Genomic DNA, 22,739 nt, shown 5'->3' on the forward strand with positions numbered 1-22,739 from the left:
TACGTGGCAGAAACCGGATTTGAATCCAGGTCTTTTTGCCTCTGAGACTAGTTCTCTGCTATACTAAGAAGTCGAATTTTTTTTAACAATCAGGATATTTTCTTGACATTTCCTCTTCAGGGAGAAGGACCCATCTCTGGAACTTCAGAACAAGGAGGCAGAAACAGACATCCCTCCTCTCTGTTTTATAGATCCTATTTTAGGTATATCAGCTGATACCCTAAGGTCATTCCCCATTGCTCCTGCCCCATCCTCTCCATGCTCTCAATCTAGAGTGCCTCCAGCTAAGCTATAGAGATGTCCATCAAATGGACCAGAAAAAAAGCTAATCACCTTCATCACTAAATAGCTGCTCTAATTCTTTTTTTTTTTTTTTAGTGAGGCAATTGGGGTTAAGTGACTTGCCCAGAGTCACACAGCTAGTAAGTGTTAAGTGTCTGAGGCTGGACTTGAACTCACGTACTCCTGACTCCAGGGCCAGTGCTCTATCCACTGCACCACCTAGCTGCCCCTGCTCTACTTCTTTTGAAGAAGTTCTCTTTAAATACTCTTTAAATACCAGACAGACTAGACCAAGGACGCTGAGGAAACAGTTGATTTCGTTCTTTTTTGTGACGCTGGGTATTGCTCTAGTTTGCTTACATCTATTTCTTTCATTCTAAATATAATACCACTGGGCAAATACTTAGCTCTCTATTATTTTGCACTGCTCCTAGGTCTGTGTTAGTTAACTCCTTGACAGGGATAACATTTCACTTACTTTTCTGAGATAGGAAAGATGATTTCATTTCCCCTTATCCAAAAGACATAGAACTAGTTCATGTGGACGTTCAACTAGTTCAGATATTGGATTACAATGGCACACCTGAGTTCCAAACTTAACTACATCAGGGCTCTGGCATCACCTGGGTTTGGGTGATCTTGTCTAGGGTATAAAAGCCACTTCGGAAATAGGCTGAAGTGCAACAGTAAATTGGCAGAAAAAAAAAAGTCACGAGTCTGGTCTGGTAAAAAATGAAGTGAAGAGGGGCAGCTAGTCAGGAGGACCTGAGTTGAAATCCAGCCTCAGACACCTGACACTTACTAGCTGTGTGACCCTGGGCAAGTCACTTAACCCCAACTGCCTCACCAAAAAAAAAAAAAAATGAAGTGAAGAACATACATTTACTTACCAAAACCACATCTCAGAATTTAAAAAAATTAATAAAAAATTAGTCATTAAAATAAAATTGAAATACCTTTTGTTGACTAAATAGAAAAATACTGTTATTCTAATTATTTTATTTTATGAGCTGATTGTTTTTTATTTCAATCATAGCACTATAGCTCCTCCAGAGCTGGAAGGAACCTTAGAGACCAGCTAATACAAGATTCTTCCTCATTTTACAGAGGAATAAAATAAGGCTTAGTGAGGTTAGGTGACTTGACCAGGGTCACACAAATAGTAAGCATCAGTCAGAATTTGAACTCAAGCCCTCTGACTCCAAAGCCAGTTTTTTGCCATGGTACCACAATGGGACTTGTATCTACTTTTCCACCACTGTGTGTTTTGGGGAAACAACTTTCTTTGGGCAACATGTAAAAATCTCTTTTAGAGAAACAAGACAGAAAAGAACAAGCAACACATATGTATTCTTCAAAGAACACAGTCATGTTAATGATGGCTAGGACTTTAAGTTGGTGGTTGGTCACCCCTTTGAACCATATCTTGTGATAACAGCATGGCCCAAACTGCCCATACCATATACATCCCTCTGAAAAAAGGATACCCCTGTGTGGCATTGTAATTGTCAATTTCTTTTCTTTCTTTCTTTCTTTCTTTCTTTTTTTTTTTTGGTGAGGCAATGAGGGTTAAGTGACTTGCCCAGGGTCACACAGCTAGTTTCAAGTGTCTGAGGTTGGATTTGAACTCAGGTACTCCTGAATCCAGGGCCAGTGCTTTATCCACTGTGCCACCTAGCTGCTCCCTTGGCATTGTAATTGTTATTATACTTTAATATTTCAACAATTCTGTGATCTTATCAATGTGAATAAAAGTGGATTACTGAAATAATGGTTTAAGGTACACTCCAGGCTTTTTCTACACTTGGGCAGGCCGACCCAACAGTGTACAGACCGGCCATGAAATATACTGTTCAATACAACTTCAGGCTCTTTTCAGTGACCCGGCCAATGACTTTTTATGCTTATTCACCCGAGTAATTTAAAGAAGTCTAGAAAGATAGTACTAGCTTAAGGAAATGGGAAGACATTCCCAACCCTTTCCTTTTCAGAGATTCCTGAAAAAAAGAATCCCTATTTTTAGGGTTCAATTCCATTAAACATGCGTTTATCTTATGATTTATGGGCCATAGGTGATCAAAGCCCTGATGAGGAAACTATGGACCCAAGAGCTAAAATAACTTGCCCAAGATCACACAGGTAGATGGCAAAAGAGCCATAATTTGAACCCATGTATTCTACCTCCAAATTCAGTGCTCTTTCCACTCTATCATGCTTACTAGGATGTCTAAATAATTCGGGGCAATTTCTCATTAGCTTATTGAGACATGAGGGCTATAAATACAAACTAGCAAATGGTAGATGCGGATTCGTTATTTTTTATGGGGATAGGCAATTGGGGTTAAGTGACTTTCCCAGGGTCACACAACTAGTAAGTGTCTGAGGCCAGATTTAAAGCCATGTGTCCTTGTCTCTAAATTCAGAACTCTGGTCACCTCATTATGCTGCCTCTCAAAAGTTGGGAAGGAAAGACAGTCAGAGGTGGGTCAGGAGGATTCCTTTTGATGCTGAGAAATCATTTTAGCTCTACTAGTATAAAATCATCTCTAGTCCATCCTGGCCATCCTCAGTAGTGATCCCAGCTGCAATCATAGAATAGATCGTACAAACTGAAATAAGTACCCCAGAAGAAGTGATTGTGGTGACCAATATCCTCACATTCTCTTGAGACATTTTTTTTTGTTACTACTAAATATCTCCACGCACCAGGTGTCAACTGCACCAGGTGCAGGTCAGTCAACTCGAGTAGCATCAGTTTTAGTAACTGAGGATAAGACCAGGAAAAGTATTGGTTTAAAGTCAGTGATTACCATTTCAGTTGCTGCCCTAGAGCTTTCGGAAAAATGGACAGAACCAAGTATCCTAAATTGTTTTCAAACCCTAACTGGTAAAACCCAACTTGAGATGGCCCTCATTTGCTCCTATTTTTAAATTTTTATTTATTTATCCATCTATCTATTTATTTATTTGTTCATTTATTCATCCATTTATTTATTCATTCATTCATCCATTTATTTGGTCATTTGTTCATTCATTCATTTATTTATTTAGTTATTTGTTTGTTTTTTGCTCTTGTTTTTTAAATGGAACTAAAAGTTGAATGCAACATGGTCTACTAGGAAGAACCCAGGATTTGGAGTCTGGAGAGATGGGTTCTAATCCTGGCTCAGTGACCATCTAGTTGTGCTCCTTTAGACAAAAACCTTCACTTTTCTAGACCTTGGTTTTCTCATTTGTAAAAAGGGAGGGTAAGGATTGGAATGGAGGATCTCTAAGGTACCTTCCAACTCCACTTATGATTCTACTTTTCAGCAAGCAACTCATTAGCTACTTGCCTGGTGTTCCACACTCTATGTACTTTAAAGTTGTCTTCTCACCCCTAGATTACTCTAATCCTGGAGCATGTGCAAGACACTCTACTATGAAACTACTATTCAGTGTTTATGGAGCTCACTGATGTCCTGCACACTTGCCTAGACCACTGGATCTGTCCCATCCTGTGCACTCTCAGAAGGATGTTGGGTCCCCACATGCTTTTGATATTGATGACTTAGCGGGAGTAGGAATATCACCTCAGCAAGCAAAAAGTCCCTGGGAAATAAAAATGGGTGCTTGGAAATCTCTTTTCTGTTTAAAACAGAAACTTACATTGACTGGCAGCTGAAATCTTCACAATAGTCTCCTGGCTTGCATTGAGTTCCTGGAGAGAGAAAGACGGTAGCACTATGGGAACAAATACATAGAAAACAATTAGACCAGCATGCCACTAAAGGCAGGGGAACATTTCTCTTCAATACAGAAGTCACCAAATATCAAGGGAGAGATAATAGAGAAAATAGAAAGTTCTGAGAGCTTTTGTGTGATTTCTCTCTTGCCTAGTTATCTGCAGAATATTGGTAATGAGAAGAAAGGCAGTGTGGGTAGAGGACAAACCTTGGAATCAAGAAGACCTAGGCTCCGGTCCTGCCTCTGACACATACTAGCTGGGATACCAAGAACAAGTTGAATAACCTCTCAGTACCCTAAGTCGCATAACCTTTCAGTACCCTCAGGGAGCGTCCTAAGACTATAAGGTAAGTCGAGTCACCGAACTACATCAGTGGAAGATGTCTCCACACCAAGAGTTCCCCAACTTGAATAAAATCATGAGTCTGGGCCAAAAATACAACTATAATATAATAATAATTACATATATGAAATATGTATTATAGTGTATATATTATATATAAATGTATAGTACGCATGTGTAGATAGAAAGTGTATGTACACATATATAATACATAAAGCATATAATATAAATTAATAATAATAATAGTATTTAAGGTTTTAAGGTTTGTAAAGCACTTTACATACATTATCTCATTTGATCCTCGTAACTTACCCTGTGAGGTAGGTGGTATTGTCGTTAACCCTATTTTTACAGTAAAGAAATTAAGCATCAGATAGATTAAATGACTTGCCCAGGGTTACAGAACTAATTTAGAGGCTGAGGCAGGTTTTGAACACAGGTCTTCCTGACTCCAAGTCCAAGACACTACCTACTGCATCAAGGCAAAGTACCAATAAAACCCCACCTTTGTTCCAACTCCCTAGATCTTGACTAATCTGTAATTATTTGTTTAAGTAATCGAAAAATACTTGCAATTTTTGTTCATTTTGCTTTTAGAATTTCACACCAGTCAGGACTGATTAATAGTTGGTCAGCTTCTGCAGGGCAGCTAGAAACCTCTGATAGAAAAAGCCTGTCACTAAGTGCCTGATCGCATCATATCTTTCTGCCCAAAAAAATGTAAACTTTGGCTGACTGGGGCCAGGAAAATTTGTCAAGGTAACTAGAGACCTTCAGAGAAATACTAAGAAACAATAAGAGGAGAAACCCAGATGAAGAAAGTAAATTTCTTATTTGGATGGTGTGCTCCAAAGTAACTTCCCCTCTTCAAATATTTTGTCTAAAGTAAAAATGGCACAAGAACTATTGAATCCTTTGTTAAATGAGAATGCTAATGCCTCTGCAAAATGTAATGGTATAGGGGGCAGCTGGGTGGTGCAGTGGATAAAGCACTGGCCCTGGATTCAGGAGGACCTGAGTTCAAATCCAGCCTCAGACACTTGACACTTCCTGTGTGACCCTGGGCAAGTCACTTAACCCTTGTTGCCCTGAAAGGGGAAAAAAAATGTAATGATATAGAAATGCAGCGTCACATGCAAAGGCAGCTACCTTTATAAATATGATGAGTAAATCTAAATGTATTTATCCTGTTACTGAAGGTTGAGAGGGACCATACAATCAGAGGAAGGTACAACAGGGACAGAATGAATTCCTAGGGTGAGAAGGTTGCTTAATATGTTTGTTGAATGAGGAAATCAAATAATTTCTGCTAGATTGGTGAAGGGAAGCAGCTAAGGCATTCCCAAGATATTGTAATGCCTAGAAAAAAAAGATGCTTTCTTTCCAAAAGTTTTAATTGCTATTCTGGGGCCTGTGGCTGGAGCAAAGCCAAATCATGTCTCTGAGGAACAGATGAGAACTGAAGAGGGTGCTTGGCTGTAAGAGATCATAAACCCGTCATCACCTGAAGCTAATTCTCTATTTATGCACATCTATGCATACCCTGAAAATCTAGCACGTTGCCAGTGCAGAGGTTTAGGCTCTACACGACCTCCCAGCAGCTCCTTTGCTAAGTAAGCCTGATGAAACGAAGACAGGTTCCCAGGAAAGCAGGCAAATAAAGAATGTGTCTCTGCTGATGACTCTGAATGAATTGGGACAGCTAGGTGGCGCAGTGGATGAGCACTGGCCCTGGATTCATAAAGGACCTGAGTTCAAACCCAGCCTCAGACACTTAACACTTACTAGCTGTGCGACCTTGGGCAAGTCACTTAACCCTAACTGCATCACCAAAAAATAAAAATGAGTGAATGGTAAACTTTACTAGACCCTTCCAATGTCAATCCACTGAACGGGAAGAAGGAAAGACTGGGGGGGGGGGGTCACATCTGGGACTAAAGCAAACCATAAAGCATTGGACTTGGGCAGGGACTCAATTTCCCCAGCTGTAAAAGGAGAAGGAAGGGTGGATTAAAGAGGTCTCTTCTAGCTCGAACATGCTGGGTTTTTAGAGAATCATTAGCTCTGAGGCTTTAGTCGAATTTAAGAAATAACCGAGGGTTTTGTACACACACACACACACACACACCCAAAAGAAAAAAAGTAGAATTACTTTTCTTTTTTTTTGTTTTTGTTTTTGTTTTTGTTTTTGCAGGGCAATGAGGGTTAAGTGACTTACCCAGGGTCACACAGCTAGTTAAGTGTCAAGTGTCTGAGGCTGGATTTGAACTCAAGCGCTCCTGAATCCAAGGCCAGTGCTTTATCCACTGCGCCACCTAGCTGCCCCCTAGAATTACTTTTCAAACAGAGGGACTTTGGACATCCCACCTTCTTTGAGAAGTCTTTCCTGGTCCCCATTATCTCTAGTGCCTTCCCTCTGAGACTATCTTCAATTTATCTTGTTGGGATCTAATTTGTACATCTTGTTTACATGGTGTCTCCCCCATTACATTGGAAACTCTTTGAGGGGAGGGTCTGATTTGCCCGTTCTTTGTCTCCCCAGCACAAAAGTGTATGCCTGGTACATAGTAAGCACCTAATCAATGATTCTTGACTTAACTTGGAAATCATCTGGTCCGGGGCTGCTAGGTGGCGCAGTGGATAGAACACTGGCCCTGGAGTCAGGAGGACCTGAGTTCAAATTCAACCTCAGACACTTGACACTTACTAACTGTGTGACCCTGGGCAAGTCACTTAACCCTGACTGCCTAGTCAAAAAAAAAAAATCATCCTGTCTAATCATTACATTTGTCAGTGAAAACGTTGCTGACCAGAGAAGTTAGATACTGGCCCAAAGTCACACAGCTTGCAGAACCAAGACTCAATTTCTGGTCTCCTGGGTCCCCACTCAGTACTGTTTCTACTACACAACATTAAGTTTTTCATACAGTCTGACCACCTGTTAGGTTGTTAAGCAAATTACTTAGCTAGGGAAGATGGGTGGGGAACAATTAGTCTTGAGTAATCACCCCAATTCCACAGCACCTCTGGTTTCCATGAGGCATGCTATGCCTCAGGAAAGAGGCTTGGTTTGGTTTGCTGTCAACCTGCTTAGATCTGTTTAATCTAATTGTATGAAGCAGATGAGAACTCACTCAGTGAGAGGACTTAGAAGCAGCTGCTAAGCTTGGGCCTTTCTTCAGCTATGCTTAGCACGATTTATTCCAATTTCTTTGCGTTCTATGGATTTCTTGTTTGTTTGTTTTTGGAGGGAATCAGGGTTGAATGACTTATCCAGGGTCACACAGCTAGCCAGATTTCAACTCAGGTCCTCCTGACTTCAGAGCCAGTGCTCTTATAGTTTTTCTGTCACTTAGTAGGTGTCATCTGACTTAGAACTTGGTGATAAAAAAAATAAATATGTATGTGTGTGTATATATATATATATGTATATATATATACACACACATATATGTGTATATATATACATACACATACATACACACATATACATGTCAATAAGAAGGATGAGACAAAGACTACATAAACATACCTTGGCCAAACAGAAAAATACAGACAGCTTCCAGGAACAGTATCAGGCTCATGGTGGTCAAACTGAATGGTATGGGGAGAAAACAACCACTATTAAAAAACATATCAAATTCCAATAAATTCCCCTGCAAAGATACAGCTTTGCCTCTTCTAAGCAAATGCACTTCACAAGGGGCTACATTCAATCAATAAACATTCATTAAGCTCTATGTGCCTAGCACCACACCAGATGCTGAAATACAAAAACAGAAGTGAAATACTCCCTGCCCTCTGAGAGCTAAAACTCTGTACAAACAAGATGTGTACAAAATAAAATGGAGATTATTTTAGAGAGAAGGCACTAGGACGAAAGAGGATCTGGAAAGGCCATTAGCACGTAATGTAGATATTTGTTCAACTGAAGAGATCACTCAAACTCTAAGATGTGCATTTGGCAAAATCCATGAAATGTCAAAAGTACATTAAAAACTGCGCTCTCGTGGATAGAGCACCGGCCCTGGATTCAGGAGGAACTGAGTTCAGATTCGGCCTCAGACACTTGACACTTACTATCTGTGTGACCCAGGGCAAGTCACTTAACCCCAATTGCCTCACCAAAAAACCAACCAAACAAACAAACAAAAAACCCACGACCAAAAAAACTGTACTCTCTAGGACCGGCAAAATAACGTAGAGGCACCAAGACTACCTGTCTTGTGCCTTGACTCATTCCAAGTCTTCTCTTCTTCCTCTGCTTCCTCTCACATCTCAAACTGATCCAAAATACAGTCAACACAACTTGATCATTGTTAGCTCCAAGATTCTCCACTTGAGTTGCCTTAAATGCTGGCTTTTGTATTACTCCGCATACTCTATCATCTCTGCATGTGTGCACACACACAAATCAACCCAAACCACAATACTTGGGGATGAAGTGGATTCAATAAGTTTAGGGTCTAGGCAATAGTTAGAGGTAGAAAACCAAATAACTCTTAATCCTGGCAAATATGCTCCAAACTTCAAACACTCCCCATCAAACTTGCCTGCTTTCAGTTGCTTAAAAGGCTCTGACATTCAAAACAACTCGTAACTCATGTCTATGAAGGTATTAAAATAAAGGCTGTTGTCAGACATAAGTTTCTTTTGTCTACTGCCTCCAATCAGAACAAATGACTCCAGGGGAGGGTGAAAAGAAGTTTCCAGAAGTTGTGAGTTGCATGAAATTCGAGTTGCCTTTCAAAGGGGACAAACAATGATGGACAGGGCTTTCATGAGACTTCAGCAAAGTGTCCTTCCCCTTACTTGTCATCACTCCCAACCTTAGGGGGCAAGATGATGAAAGGAATGAAAGGGGAAAAAAGAGAAAAGAGAAGGCATGAAAAGAAAGAATAAGCCATTGTCAGATCTACGGGTTAATAGAGCTTTCAGCAGTTAGAGCTTAACAGCCAAGCGTCCACCAATAAAGCACATGGGAATCATTTCTTAATCTCCTGCAACCAGGAAGAATAGAGGGAGAGAAACATGTCTGCCCAGTGGGGTAATAGAAAGACCACAGAATTAAGAGTCGGAAGATCTAGAGGGGTCTGGTCAGGCCCTGTCACTAGATAGGTATATACATACCTTGGAATAAAGAATAATAATTTGCTAAGCACCTACTATGTGCCAGGCTCTCTGTTATGCACTGGGGATACAAAAGAAAGGTAAAAACATTCCATGCCCTCAAAGGAGCTCCCAATCTCACACAGAAACAGCTAAGTAAAAACAAGATGCATACAGGATAGAATAGAGGGAATCTCAGAAGGAAGGCTCCAAGGGGGACAAGGAAAGGCGCCTTGCAAAAGTTGGGGGAAAGGTTAGGGAGAGGAACTAAGACAAGGAGGCATTCTGGGCATGGAGGATGGTCACTGCAAATGCCCAGAGTTAGGCAATGGGGCGCCTTTTGTAAGAAAGAGTGAGAAGGCCAGTGTCACTGGATTAAATAGTTCATAGAGGGGTGTTAAAGTATAGGAAGACTGGAAAGGTAGCAAAGGGTCAAATTATGAAGGGCTTTAAAAATCAAACTTAAGATTTTATAGATTATTTTGGGAGTCATGAAAAGCCACTGGAGTTTACTGAATGGGGGTGGGTGGGGTGACACGATCAGATAGATCAGCAAGTCGCTAAGAAGAGGATGGACTGAAGTGGAGAGATGAGGCAGGGAGAGCATCTAGAATGCTAGTGAAATGAACCAATGAGGGCCTGCATCAGAGTGGCAGCAGTAAATGTTTCAGAGGCAAAATCAGCAGGATTTAGCAACAGAACGGATATGGGGGTAGGGGAGTGCGAGTGAGAAATCAAGGATGACACCTAGGTCACTATCTCTTTGGGGTCTCATTTATAGGCTTTAGATATGTACAGGCCCTTAGAGATAAGCCAGTATAATCAAACTCCTAATTTTACAGATGAGAAAACTGAGAACTTAAGGTCCTTGCCCAAGATCACATAAATACCCCCCCCAAAAAAAAAGCAGAATGAGGAGTCATTCCAGCTGCCCCTGACTCCAAATCTCTTTGCTCTCTCCACTAAACCACAGATCTACAAGCACCAAAGAATTTCAGATTAAATGATTCCTAATGCTCCTTTCTAGTTCTAAAATTCTCTTAACCCATGCTCTTCTCATTAAGGGAACTATGGCAGATTGCTCTACCTATTTTATCTTCACTAAACATAATGGCATCTCCTCCTCTGGTTTCAAGATGTTTCTGAAATGACTTGAGCCTCAAGTCCTGATTGGTTCAGAGTCTGTCTTGGGATCTTCCGGCCTCAGATGACAAGGGAGGCTCAAGACTCCGCATGATCAAAGAGAAAATCAGATACCTAATATTGCAAGCCAGGTGGTCAAGAGTTCTCAAACATGATCAAAGGGGAAGGGGGAACAAGATCGACAGAAAGGAAAAGGGCCTGCCCTGCCTGGGCAGCCAGCACATTCCCTGAAAACATTCAGTCTCAGCATATGCCAGGAAGACAGAGTTATGTTTTTCCAGTACCAACACCCCCCCACCCCAAATATGTTTTTGTTAACTCCAGCACAACACGGCAGATGCCTGAACAAGCCCCCACTTGTCCTTTGGGAGCTGGGAAGGTATTTGGAAGAAGGGAAGATGGGGCATTTTAGGACTGAGGAAACAAAGGGAAAGGGTACCCACATACAGCCTGAACTTGAAGCATGGGTTACATAGTTTTCTAGTTCTTAGTGTCCAGTGGGACTAATTTGATAAATGGATTCAATCTAACTGTAATAATTGTCATCATAGTTAACATTTAAATGGTGCCTATTGGGTGTCAGGTGCTATATGAGATCGTAAATATAAACTGTTCAAAGTGCTTTATAAATATTATCTCATTTGATCCTGGGAACAAGACTGGGGATAGATATGTTCTTATTACCCCCATTTTACAGTTGGGGAAATCAAGGCAAGCAGAGGTTAACATCTGTCCAGGGTCACACAGCAAGTGTCTGAGGTGGGATCTGAACTCAGGTCCTCCTGGCTCCAGGCACTCTGTCTGCCTAGGTGAAAGTAATTCAGGGTCTTGTGTGTTTCTTTTAAAACTTTTAAGAAAAAATTATAATTTTTTCTTACAAGACAGGATTTCATTGCTGTTGGGAGCTCTGAGAGAGGAATTCTCTCTTTTAAAGCAAAGCTTCTTAAACTGTGGGTCATGACCCCATATAGGGTCAAGTAATTAAATGTGGCGGTTGCAAAAAATTTAGCAGTTAAATGTTTGATTTGTATACTTGTTTTATATACCTATATACCAGGAGTCACACGAAAATTTCTCTGGTAATAAGGGGTTATGAGTGGAAAAAGTTGAAGTTCTGTTTTAAAGCACATCAGTGCAAGCCTTTAAAAAGTTGCCACAGGCACTGAAAGATTTAGCATCTTGCCCAAGGCCACACAGAGAGGCAGCTGAGTGGCACAGTGGAGAGAGTGCTCTTCATGAAATCATAAATCCAAATCCTAAGACAATTATTAGCTGCATGACCCTGGGCAAGTCATTTAACTGCTCTATGCCTCATTTCCCTACTCTGTAAAAGGAGGGGGTTGGATTTGATTGGTTTTAAGATCCCCTCTAACTCTAAATCTATGAGCCTATGTAAGAGGAAGTACCTGAACCTTGTTCTTCCTGACTCTAAGGTGGGCTCTCTCTACCAACACCACACAGCCTCTAACATATTCATTATCTCACTGAATACAAAAAACAAACAGGGAACTGTAATGTTCTTACTTTTTCAACCACGTATCTGTTAATATAAACCATAGTTTACATTTGCATGGCACTTTCTGTTTCATAAAGTGCATTCCTCATAATGACCTTATTAGGTAAGTATTCTGTTATTTATCCCCATTTTGCATTTGAGAAAACTGAGGCTTAAGGAGATTAAATAACTGGTCCACATTCACAGAGCCATTAAATGTAAGAACCTGGACACCTTGCCCAGGTATGGAACACGCCCATCTGTAGACAAGCTAAATGAGCTAATTTGTAAGTGCTCTAATTTCTTTATCTTATGATAGAAACATTAAACATACACAACAGACTCAAAATTTTAGTCTTTTTTTTTTTACTCTTTTTTTTTAATTAAAAAAATTTTTTTTGGTGGGGCAATTGGGGTTAAGTGACTTGCCCAGGGTCACACAGCTAATAAGTGTCAAGTGTCTAAGGCTGGATTAGGTCCTCCTGAATCCAGGGCCAGTGCTCTGGCCAGTGCTCTATCCACTGTGCCACCTTGCTGCCCCAACTTTTAGTCTTCTTTTACTCTTGTCCCTCACGCCCAAAGAGGCACCAAATCCTTTCCATCCAACCTACATAATTTTCTTTTTCTTTCTTTCTTTCTTTTTTTTTTTTTAAGAATAAGGTGGTAGTTTATTTAGGGGCAAGGGAAGGGAAGGGGGGGGAAGGGAAACCATGAAAGAAATTCTTGGACTTCTCATAGGCACAAAGCATGTGGCTCAGAGGTACCCCATAATTTTCTATGGTGTGTTATCTTCTCCTACAAAATGTGAGCTCCTCAAGGATAAAAATTGTTTCAATGTTGGGCGGGGAGGTCTTTGTTTCTCTAGTTTCTTTCATCCTACCTGGCATGTAGCAGATGCTTAATCAATGCTTGTTGTTGAATGATCTTTGTCATTGGTCTCTTTCTCTCTACTGAGATAGCTACCATACTAGCTCAGGCTCTCGTTTCTCTCTCTCTCTTTTTTTTTTTTTTTAGTGAGGCAATTGGGGTTAAGTGACTTGCCCAGGGTCACACAGCTAGTAAGTGTTAAGTGTCTGAGGCCGGATTTGAACTCAGGTAGTCCTGAGTCCAGGGCCGGTGCTCTATCCACTGTGCCACCTAGCTGCCTCCTCTCATTGTCTCTTATGTAGACTACTGCAGTAGGAACCATTTTCCCCCAAGTACTTTATTGATGCTTTTTATTTTTACATGACATTCATTTTTCCTTTCCCTACCCATCCAACTATTTTGCATGCTTCAAGAATATTTCCTCCCTATCTCCATTTGCTGAAATCCTTCTCTTCTTCATGGCAACAGCTCTGATTCACCTACATTTCTGATTGCTCTTTCTTCATGTTTTTATGGTACTTTGTACGGCTCCCTCCCTTGCCTTCATCACATTCTAACTTGTATCCTATTTCCTTGTGTACACTTCCTCACCCCTGTCAGGCTGGAAGTTTTGTGAGGCAGGGATCATTGTTCTTTTCTTTCCTTGTATCCCCCACGACTAGGCAGATGGTCAGTGTTTGCAAATTACTATTGCTGAATTAATTAATGAATGGGGGAGTCATTCCTAAGCATTAGTTTATTATTGAATTAAAACCAGCACTTGCCTCCAGCAGCTCAATGCATCAGATCATATACTACTAGTTAGTTAAACTCTTAAATTCTGTTATAAATACAAATGACAGGGTAGCTAGGTGGCACAGTGGATAAAGCAGGAGGACCTGAATTCAAATCCAGCCTCAGAACCTCAGACACTTGACACTTACTAGCTGTGTGACCCTGGGCAAGTCACTTAACCCTCGTTGCCCCGCCCCCCCCCCAAATACAAATGACAGGTGAATATGACCCCACGGGGCTTGAAAACTTTTTTTCTCTTTTGTGAAAGGATAAATAACAGAAATCCTCTTGAAGCCCAGTTTTCTCTGAGAACAGAAAAAAAAAAGACACCTCAGAAAGTCTTAAGATTTATGCATTTGCTTTAGCCCATAGTTTTGGATGCTAGTTTGAAATTTAAATGGGACAATAATGGATGGAGGATGATGACCAGTTAGAAGTCAGCTGCAGTGCAGGCACACACTCCATTTGGCAGGTTTCCACCTTGTTCTAGGCCTTAATACCAATACATTAATCATAGAACTCTAAAAGATTAACACAGACATTGAATTTTTGAATAAGGCTGGTTAGGCTGCCTGGAAAGGGCAGAAAAGCTGATTACCGTTTTCTGGAAACAGTTTGCTTTTCATGATGATATGGGGCTGATTTAATTCAATACAAATCATTATTCTTGTCAATCTGATGGTGAGAGAAGAAAAAGCACTCAATGGGAAGTGAGAAGACTGGAACTAGAACTTCATAGCCAAAAGACCTTAAGTAAATCACTTCTCCTATCTGGGCTCAGTTTTCTTGTTTATAAAATGACTGGCGATGAATGGATCTTAAAAGATCCCTCTCAGCTCAGAATTCTACAACTCTATGATTACTTGGTTGTTGTTCAGAAGTCTCGGTTGTGTCTGATTTCAAAATTGAGCCTTTCAAACCCATTTGAGATTTTCTTGGCAAAGATACTGGTGTGGTTTGCCATTTCCTTCTCCAGCTCATTTTACAGATAAGGAAACTAAGGCAAAAAGGTTTAAGTGACTTGCCCAGGGTCACACAGCTAGTAAGTGTCTGAGGCCAGATATGAACTCAGGAAGATGAGTCTTCCTGACTTCAGGCAAGGCACTCTATTCACTGCTCAACCTAGCTGCCCTACTTTCCTTTTATTCCACCCTTAGAAGGAGATGGAAACTGTTATGTTTCACCCTAGGAACGTCTGTCTCAAACAGGGTTGGCTGAGACTGGGACTGGAGATGGGCATATCAATTCTTCAACAGAAAGGCTCAATTTTTTTTTGGTGAGACAATTGGGGTTAAGTGACTTGGCCAGGGTCACACAGCTAGTAAGTATCAAGTGTCTGAGGCCAGATTTGATCTCAGGTCCTCCTGAATCCAGGGCCAGTGCTCTATCCACTGTGCCACCTTGCTGCCCCGAAAAGCCTCAATTTTGAATCCATCCCAAGCATTTTCCATGACACAGGATGAAACAAAGACCGAATCACAGTCCCTTTTGAAAAAGATATTGGCAAACATGCAAGGATATTTGGAAGCTTAATGCATGCCATCTAATCTGTGAAAGGAAATGAAATCGAGCGGGAAGAGGTACAGGAAGGACAGGAAAAAAAAGATAGAGATTAAAATAAGGAAACCACTTTCACTGCCTTAAAATGTTAAGGGGAAAGAACCAATACCAACCCCAAATGTTAGATTATGTTTTGGCACCATTCTCTGAGGCAGCAAGATAGTAATCTGAGCTATCTATATGAAAGAGCCAACACCTGAATAGGGAGACTTGGAAATCAGAAGGACAAGGCCCAGGTCAGGATCCTCAAGCTCTCCCCCATAACAATTATTCTCCTTGTATGCTCCAGCAGGAAGCTTTTCAATCTTGGCATCATTTCAAGCAGCCAGGGGAGGTAGACAAGACTCTCTCCCCTGACCCCAGAAAGAAAAGAATTTGTCAAATTAGATCTTGGGCCTTTTCAGTACCTCAGTGGCCCATGAGTAGGAATTAAGAGAGAGTAAAAAGTTTAGTGTCCAAATCCGTACGACTTGGGAGAAATAGCTGTGCAAACAATACAAATAGGAGACTGGGGGCTTGTTCTTGTAAACCGGTCACTGTATCTGCTGACTAGACACATACCTCCTTATAGGTGTGTTTTAATGTTGTGCATAACTAAATTCTCACTCATAATGACGATTTTTGGAGGTAAAAGGTAGGGTGGAAGGGACACTGACCTACAAGTGAAGAAACCTTCATCTAGAAACCCTTCTTTAAAGAGATCCCAGTAGAATTCAAGTTACTTCAAGGCAAAGACATATTCTGGTTTTTGTCTTTTTATCCTTAGCACAATGGGTGGCACATAGTAGGTGTTAAAAAAGTGGTTGAAGTGAGATCTAGTGCTAGTTCTTTTACATAATTTTCCCTAGGGTATAAATAGGGTAAATATTTCTATAGTGAACATATACTAAAAATGCTAAAACAATATAGTATGGTAAAATATAATATCTGTCCTATTTACTCCAGCAGTTCCCTATTACTTCAAGGAATAAATTTTAAAATTCCATTTGGCTTTTAAAATCCTTCACAATCTGCTTTCAATCTTTCCCTTTTCTCCCTTTCAGGTAATGTCCAATCCAGAGATGCTGGTTCAGACATGACACTCTATGTCCTATCTATTTCCCCGTTCAGAGCCTTTTCACTGGTTGTCCCCGGTGCCAGGAATGCTCTCCTTCCATCAGACTATGAGTCGTCTTTTGCCTTTCTTTGTGAACCCAGTTCTTAGCCTAGGGTTTGACACATAGCAGGTACTTAAATTATTGTTAACTGACTCCTCACCTCTACCTAACTTCTCTAGATTCCTTAAAAACTCAACTCAGTTAAGAAAAAACTGAAAAGATTTACACAAACTGATACAAAGCGAAGTGAGCAACCCAGAATAAATCTGTACAGCAACAGCAACAACTATACACTGTCAATTAACTGCAAATGACTTAACTATTCTCAGCAATACAATGGCTCCGAGACAATTCCAAAAGATACATGATAAAAAATGCTATCCACCCTCAGAGTAAGAACTGAAGGAGTCTAAATGCAGATTGAAACATACATACTATTTTTTACTTTTGTGTGTGGATTTTGTTTTGTTTTTTTGATCTCTGTCTTCTCTCATAACATGACTAATATGGAAATGTTTTGCATGATTGCACACGTATAACCTATATCAAAGTGCTTACCATCTCAGGGAGGGGAGGGAGAAAATTTGGAACTCAAAATTTTTTAAAAACGTAAATTGTTTTTACATGTGATTTGGAAAAATATTATTTAAAAAAAACAACTCAAATCCTACCTTCTCCAAGAGGCCCTCCCATCCCCCCTTCCCTTCCTCCCCAGACTAGACCTTCTCTTTGAGATTGCCTCCCATTTATACTATATCTATATATATCTTGTATGTACAGAACTGTTTGCATGTTGTCTCCTTCATAAAGCTCCCAAAGGGCAATGACTGTGGTTTTTTACTTTCTTTGTATCCCCAGGGCTTAGTATGGTATCTGACACACAATAAGAACTTAATAAATGCTTAACTGACCTTAAGGAGCTTCTCATTCATGGGGGGAGAGAGGGGAGATAAAACATGGAAAGTCATAGCAAATTATTTTTTTAGTAAGAAAGAATAGAAGATTTAAAAATGTGAACAGGCAGGAAGAGAAGTTTGATTTTAAAAGATCCCTATTTAGGGGGCAGCTCGGTGGTGCAGTGGATAAAGAACCAGCCCCTGAATTCAGGAGGACCCGAGTTCAAAGCAGGCTTCAGACACTTGACACTTACTAGCTGTGTGACCCTGGGCAAGTCATTTAACCTTCACTGCCCCAACAAAAAAATCCCTATTTAATCAGTGGTCCAAGGGGGCTGATTGGTGGTGAATACTTCTGGCTGTAGTAGGGGTGATAAGCATAATTGCAAATTTATTGCCTTTGGGCTATAAAACACTTTCCTAGTAGGAAGTGACAGAAGGGAATGTGATGCCAGTTGAATATAATAAGCTCATTGAGGGCAGAGGCAGTCTCATTTATGTATATGGATTCCCAGTACAGTGCCTGGCACTTAGCAGGTATTTAACAAATACTTATGATTGACTGGCTGCTGGAAGCTTGGTAGGGGTCAGGAGCAAGCTCTAGCAGGAGAAAAAAGGGAAATGGCAAACTTTCTTTTCTTTCTTTTTTTTCCTTTTTTTTTTTTTTTTGGCCGGGCAATGAGGGTTAAGTGACTTGACCAGAGTCACACAGCTAGTAAGTGTCAAGTGTCTGAGGCCGAATTTGAACTCAGGTCCTCCTGAATCCAGGGCTGGTGCTTTATCTGCTGCCCCCCCCCCACCTAGCTGCTCCAAAATGGCAAACTTTCTTTAGTGAAGTCATTTACTCAAAGGTCAAAGTTCACAGAATTTTAGAGCTGGACCTTTGAGATAACTAATACAGGCTGGACTGACCATACAGCAATCAGTTGAATACCTTTTTGCTTATTTGTCTAAACAACAACAACAACAACAACAAAAACTGGGATGTAATGTTGGTAACAATGACTATTGGCTTTCCATTGAGTGTTTTCTCACTTTGATTTAGCAAAGGGTCTCACAAAATTCAGAAAATGGATCCACTGTTTAAAGTGGGTCTCCTGCAATAGAAAAGCATATTAACATATATCAATAAAAAATAATAAAAAAGCATAACAAATTAGCATTTTCACTCAACCTGGCTCAACAGGACCCTGAGATTTGAGATGACAGACATTCATTTGGGGGAGAGAACAATTGAAGTTAAAGAAAACATTAAGGGGGCAGCTAGATGGCACCATGGTAAAGCACCGGCCCTGGATTCTGGAGTACCTGAGTTCAAATTCGGCCTCAGACACTTGACACTTACTAGCTGTGTGACCCTGGGCAAGTCACTTAACCCTCATTGCCCTGCAAAAACAAAAACAATAACAAAACAAAAACAAGAAAACATTGAGTTCTTCTACTACAATGGACACACAAAAAGAGTTAAAATGTGTTTGTTTATGATTATTTTTAATTATGGCAAATGAAGGAATACAAATGAATAACATAAGTGAAGGAATATTTTCTTCAATTCAATAAACCTTTATTTAGAGGCTACTACTATATTCAAGGCACTGTGCTCGGTACTTAGGATACAAGAATAAAAAATGAGAATGAGTTTATATAATTGCACTGGCTTCTGTGTGTGTATGTATATTAGTTTTAGTAAACATGAAGGAATGTTTGTTTCCAAATATGCATATTTAGAAGATAACACAAATCATCTTTACATTATATGTGATTTAAGTTCTTTACCTCTAACCCGATCCAGTTCTTTATATATATAACTAAGTAAACTGAGGCCCAATGTGCTTAGTCAATTAATCAAAAACACCTCCTACTATGTGCCAGGCATTGTCCTACATACCCAATCGACTATTAAATAGTCTCTATCTTCATGGAGTTTGTATTCTGACAGATGCAGTGATGTACTGGAGGTCTGAAAGATAGCTAGTGACAGAGCCAGCACTAGAACCCAGGTCCCCTGACTTTAATCAGAATTGGTCCACTGAACACTAGGAGAGAAGGGCTGAGAATATAACCAGGGCACAGAACCAAGTAATCTGAGAAATTAAAAAAATGTTTTTCATCTTCAGCTGCATATTTTCCAGTGTCATTTCAGCATCCTACTTATCCTTGAAGGCAAATAAAGTTGAAAAGTTATTTACTACTAGGAGTTCTAAACAAATGAAACTAAATGGTACAGTGGAAAGAACACTGGACTGGAAGTCAAGAGTATGGGGCTCCAGTACCTCTTCTGCCTCCTCCTAGCTATCTCAATGGGCCTCAATTTTCTCATCCATCACACAGAAGAGCACTTGATTAGAGTCTGTGGTCTCTTTCATCTCTATGAAGTCATGATTATGTCATGCAAAGAAAAAACTGTTACAAAGATAGGATTCAAAGAAATATCCATCATTGAATATTTCCAGTCAAGTAGGTTAAAAAGACAAGCTTTATAAGCGTGGAATCTTTCCCAACTAGGATGTATTGGTATATAATGATGGCATTTCTAAGCTGGCATCTAGGTTCAGGCTTTTTGTGAATAAAGTGTAAAAGATATGTCTCTTTTTGAAAAAAAAAAGTTTGTTGGACATACCATTTACCCAATCTATTTCATCCTAGTAAAAGTGGTGCCCATAACAAAAACATAACCATATTAGTGATTATCAATCTCCAATTCAAACAAAACACTTTGAGTTTTTCCCAGATCTTTATCTTGCACAATGAATATGAGCTTCTCATTAACAAAGCATATTTAAGTTATGACAAGCAAAACATAATAGTAAAAAATGTCCTTACAAAATATTTCTGGGTCATACTTTAAAATAAATAACTCATTTATATAGTACCTATTTTCTTATTTGATAATAATCATTCATATTTATATTTAGTTTTCCAAAGTGCCTTCCTCACAGCACACATGTGAAGTAAGTACACCCATTTATATATAGTTTTACTGTTTACAAAGCACTTTCACATTTGAACTTCAAAACCCCTGTCTTACGTATTATCATCTCCATTTTAACTATTAGGAAACTGTGGCAGAGGGAAGTAAGTTGAGTTTGAGTTGTCCAAAGCTCACAGCTTTTAAAAGCGGCGTAGACAGGACTCAAGTCTAGGTCTTCGGACTCCAGAGTCTTGGTGCTCTTTCCAGTGACGCGTGCTGAAATTTATTAATCAAAGTAACAGATTCTTTTTTTTTTTTTTTTTGATCAACCCACGTGCATACATACTAATAGGGGAGGCTGGGATAGAGGATCAAGAAGAAAAACCATCAAGATCTGTTGGTATTTCAATTAACAAAGGGCACGTCCCCCTTCCATTTTTTCCTGCAGTTGAGTAGTTTAAAACTACATTTAGGGGGACAGCTGGGTGGTGCAGTGGATAAAGCACCGGCCCTGGATTCAGGAGGACCTGAGTTAAAAATCTAGCCTGACACATGACACTTACTAACTGTGTGACCCTGGGCAAGTCACTTAATCCTTATTGCCCCGCAAAACAAAACAAAAAACAAACAAAAAACCCCACTACATTTAAAATATAAGTACAATGATCAAGTTTTTGCCTCCAAAATTCAGCTGCAGGTGGTTAAAGAGACAGCCAGTAGTAGCATCACGCTCCCCTGGGTCAAGCCAAGCACAGCTGGTGTTAAATTGAACCCGCCCGGGATATTTACATAAGAAGATATTAACTAAAGAAAAGCTTAGACTTCCCAATTGTTACCCTCCTACACCACAGGAAAAGAGAGCCCTCCCCGTTTGCTGTGCTCCCCACTACCCAGGGAGAGCTCCGCCGGTGTCTTCCTCATCAAAGCCAAGTTTAAGGGTTCTCGGTGCGGGGGACGCTGAGAGCACATTCAAGTTAACTTTTGAGAGGCAGCCACGGAAGGCGGAGGAAGGGAGCGAACCCAACAGCAACAATTTACCTGTACAACGAGTTCATTTTCAAATTCGAACAGCCCATGAACAGCCCTCGCACAAGGGCCCAAGTGACCCACACCTACCTTGGGCCACTCGAAGCTGCCACGACCACGGCCTCAGCCCCTCACGTGTACCTGCGGGCTCCCTGGAGGGAGTTCGGCCACAGAGAATCCGCGCACCTACCTCGTCCTCCTGAGAAGCCTGGGGAGCGGAGAGTGCCGCCCCGGGGCTCCTCGCGCTCAGACCCTCCCTCGATGGGGCTCCTTATCCCTGGATCTGGCTCCTGGGCTGCGCGGCTCCGCTTCCCAGGGATGGTGAGAAGCGGCTGCAGGTTCCTTCCCTGCTTCCCTTCCTTCCAGGTGAGACGAAGGCTCTCCTTCCCAATCCCCACCCCCGCCTGGCGGGGTTCGCTCCTTCTCTCTTCCCCTCCTCCGAGGAAGGGGAGGGGTGTGTTGGGAGGCGGGCTGTGGGAGAGGGTTTAGAAAGATCGGAAGCTTCCCCTCCCTGGCCTCGTCTCTCTTACTCAGGTGGGACCGGCAGACAATGAATGGTTCAGAGCTTGGGGGCCCGAAGAGGGAGATGGGTTCCCTCTCCGCCAAACAAAGCCGTCCTCATTCGGGCCCGCAGTCTACCTCTCCCAACCCCAAGGTGGGAAGGCGTTCGCAAGTGGGGGCAACTCAGCCCCCTCCAGCCCCTTCACTGTATCCTTTTTTTTTTTAATTGGAGAACTGGGGGGCTGGGGTGTTGGTGGAAGGCAGTTCTTCACCTTCCTAGTTCGGATTGCAAATAACTTTCCCCGCCCCCTTTCCATTTCCACCAACCTGAAGTTTCCTTTCCTGAGGGGGACTTTTGTCCATAATCTGCAAGCCAATTCCCTCTCGCGCTGTCACCGAAGTGGGAGGGGAGCTTCTCTGTGGCGCTTGGACGCTAATTACTTATAATATACAAATAATAAAAAAAGCGCTCCTTTTTCTACTCCACCCTGGCCCCTCAAGTTTCCTTGGTCAGTCACTATAGATATCCGGTGGTTCGAATGGTGCTGTCTGTGAGCAGACTGGAGCACCCCGTTTGTTTGTTTTTATTATCTCCTGCTCAAAGTCTTTGGATTGTAGAACTGTCTTCGCCTCTGGACCGGGAAAGCTACTCAGTCATTCTACGGTGTCCCCTGGAAGGGTTTAAATCAAGGCAGCACAAGATCCTCTGGGGGTGAACTTCCTAGACTTGACAGATCATGTGCAAACGGTGCATCCATTTGACTTGCATCATTTCTGGCTGGAGAGATCGAATCACTGGCAAAGAATGGTCATTCAGCGCCCCCCCCCCGTCCCCTTCCGTCCCCAGCTTAAACCGCCCACACCAAGTTGAGCCACAGGCTACACTAAACAGCTGAGGTGTATAACGTCTGTTTTGGCCAGCTGTGATTTCAGGTGCAGCATATTGAAATAGATCTTCCTAAGCCTTCAGGATTCTGCAGGTTAAAGCCCAAAGATGCAGCATCCTTGC

At 41.2% G+C, this 22,739-nt stretch overlaps 1 protein-coding gene across 1 annotated transcript in view; it reads right to left on the minus strand.

Annotated features, from left to right (window-relative positions):
- Positions 1-7,935, minus strand: part of VWA2 (von Willebrand factor A domain containing 2) — a 41,033-nt gene extending 33,098 nt beyond the window's left edge. The window contains exons 1-2 of the mRNA XM_043989222.1: positions 7,884-7,935; positions 3,931-4,005 (exon numbers count right to left, since the gene is read on the minus strand). Coding sequence (XP_043845157.1) covers positions 3,931-4,005; positions 7,884-7,935 — 127 coding nt within the window. The remainder of the gene's footprint in view (positions 1-3,930; positions 4,006-7,883) is intronic.
- Positions 7,936-22,739: the final 14,804 nt, after the last annotated feature.

This window comes from Dromiciops gliroides, chromosome 2, assembly GCF_019393635.1.
Source record: "Dromiciops gliroides isolate mDroGli1 chromosome 2, mDroGli1.pri, whole genome shotgun sequence".
Classification (NCBI taxonomy): Eukaryota; Metazoa; Chordata; class Mammalia; order Microbiotheria; family Microbiotheriidae; genus Dromiciops; species Dromiciops gliroides.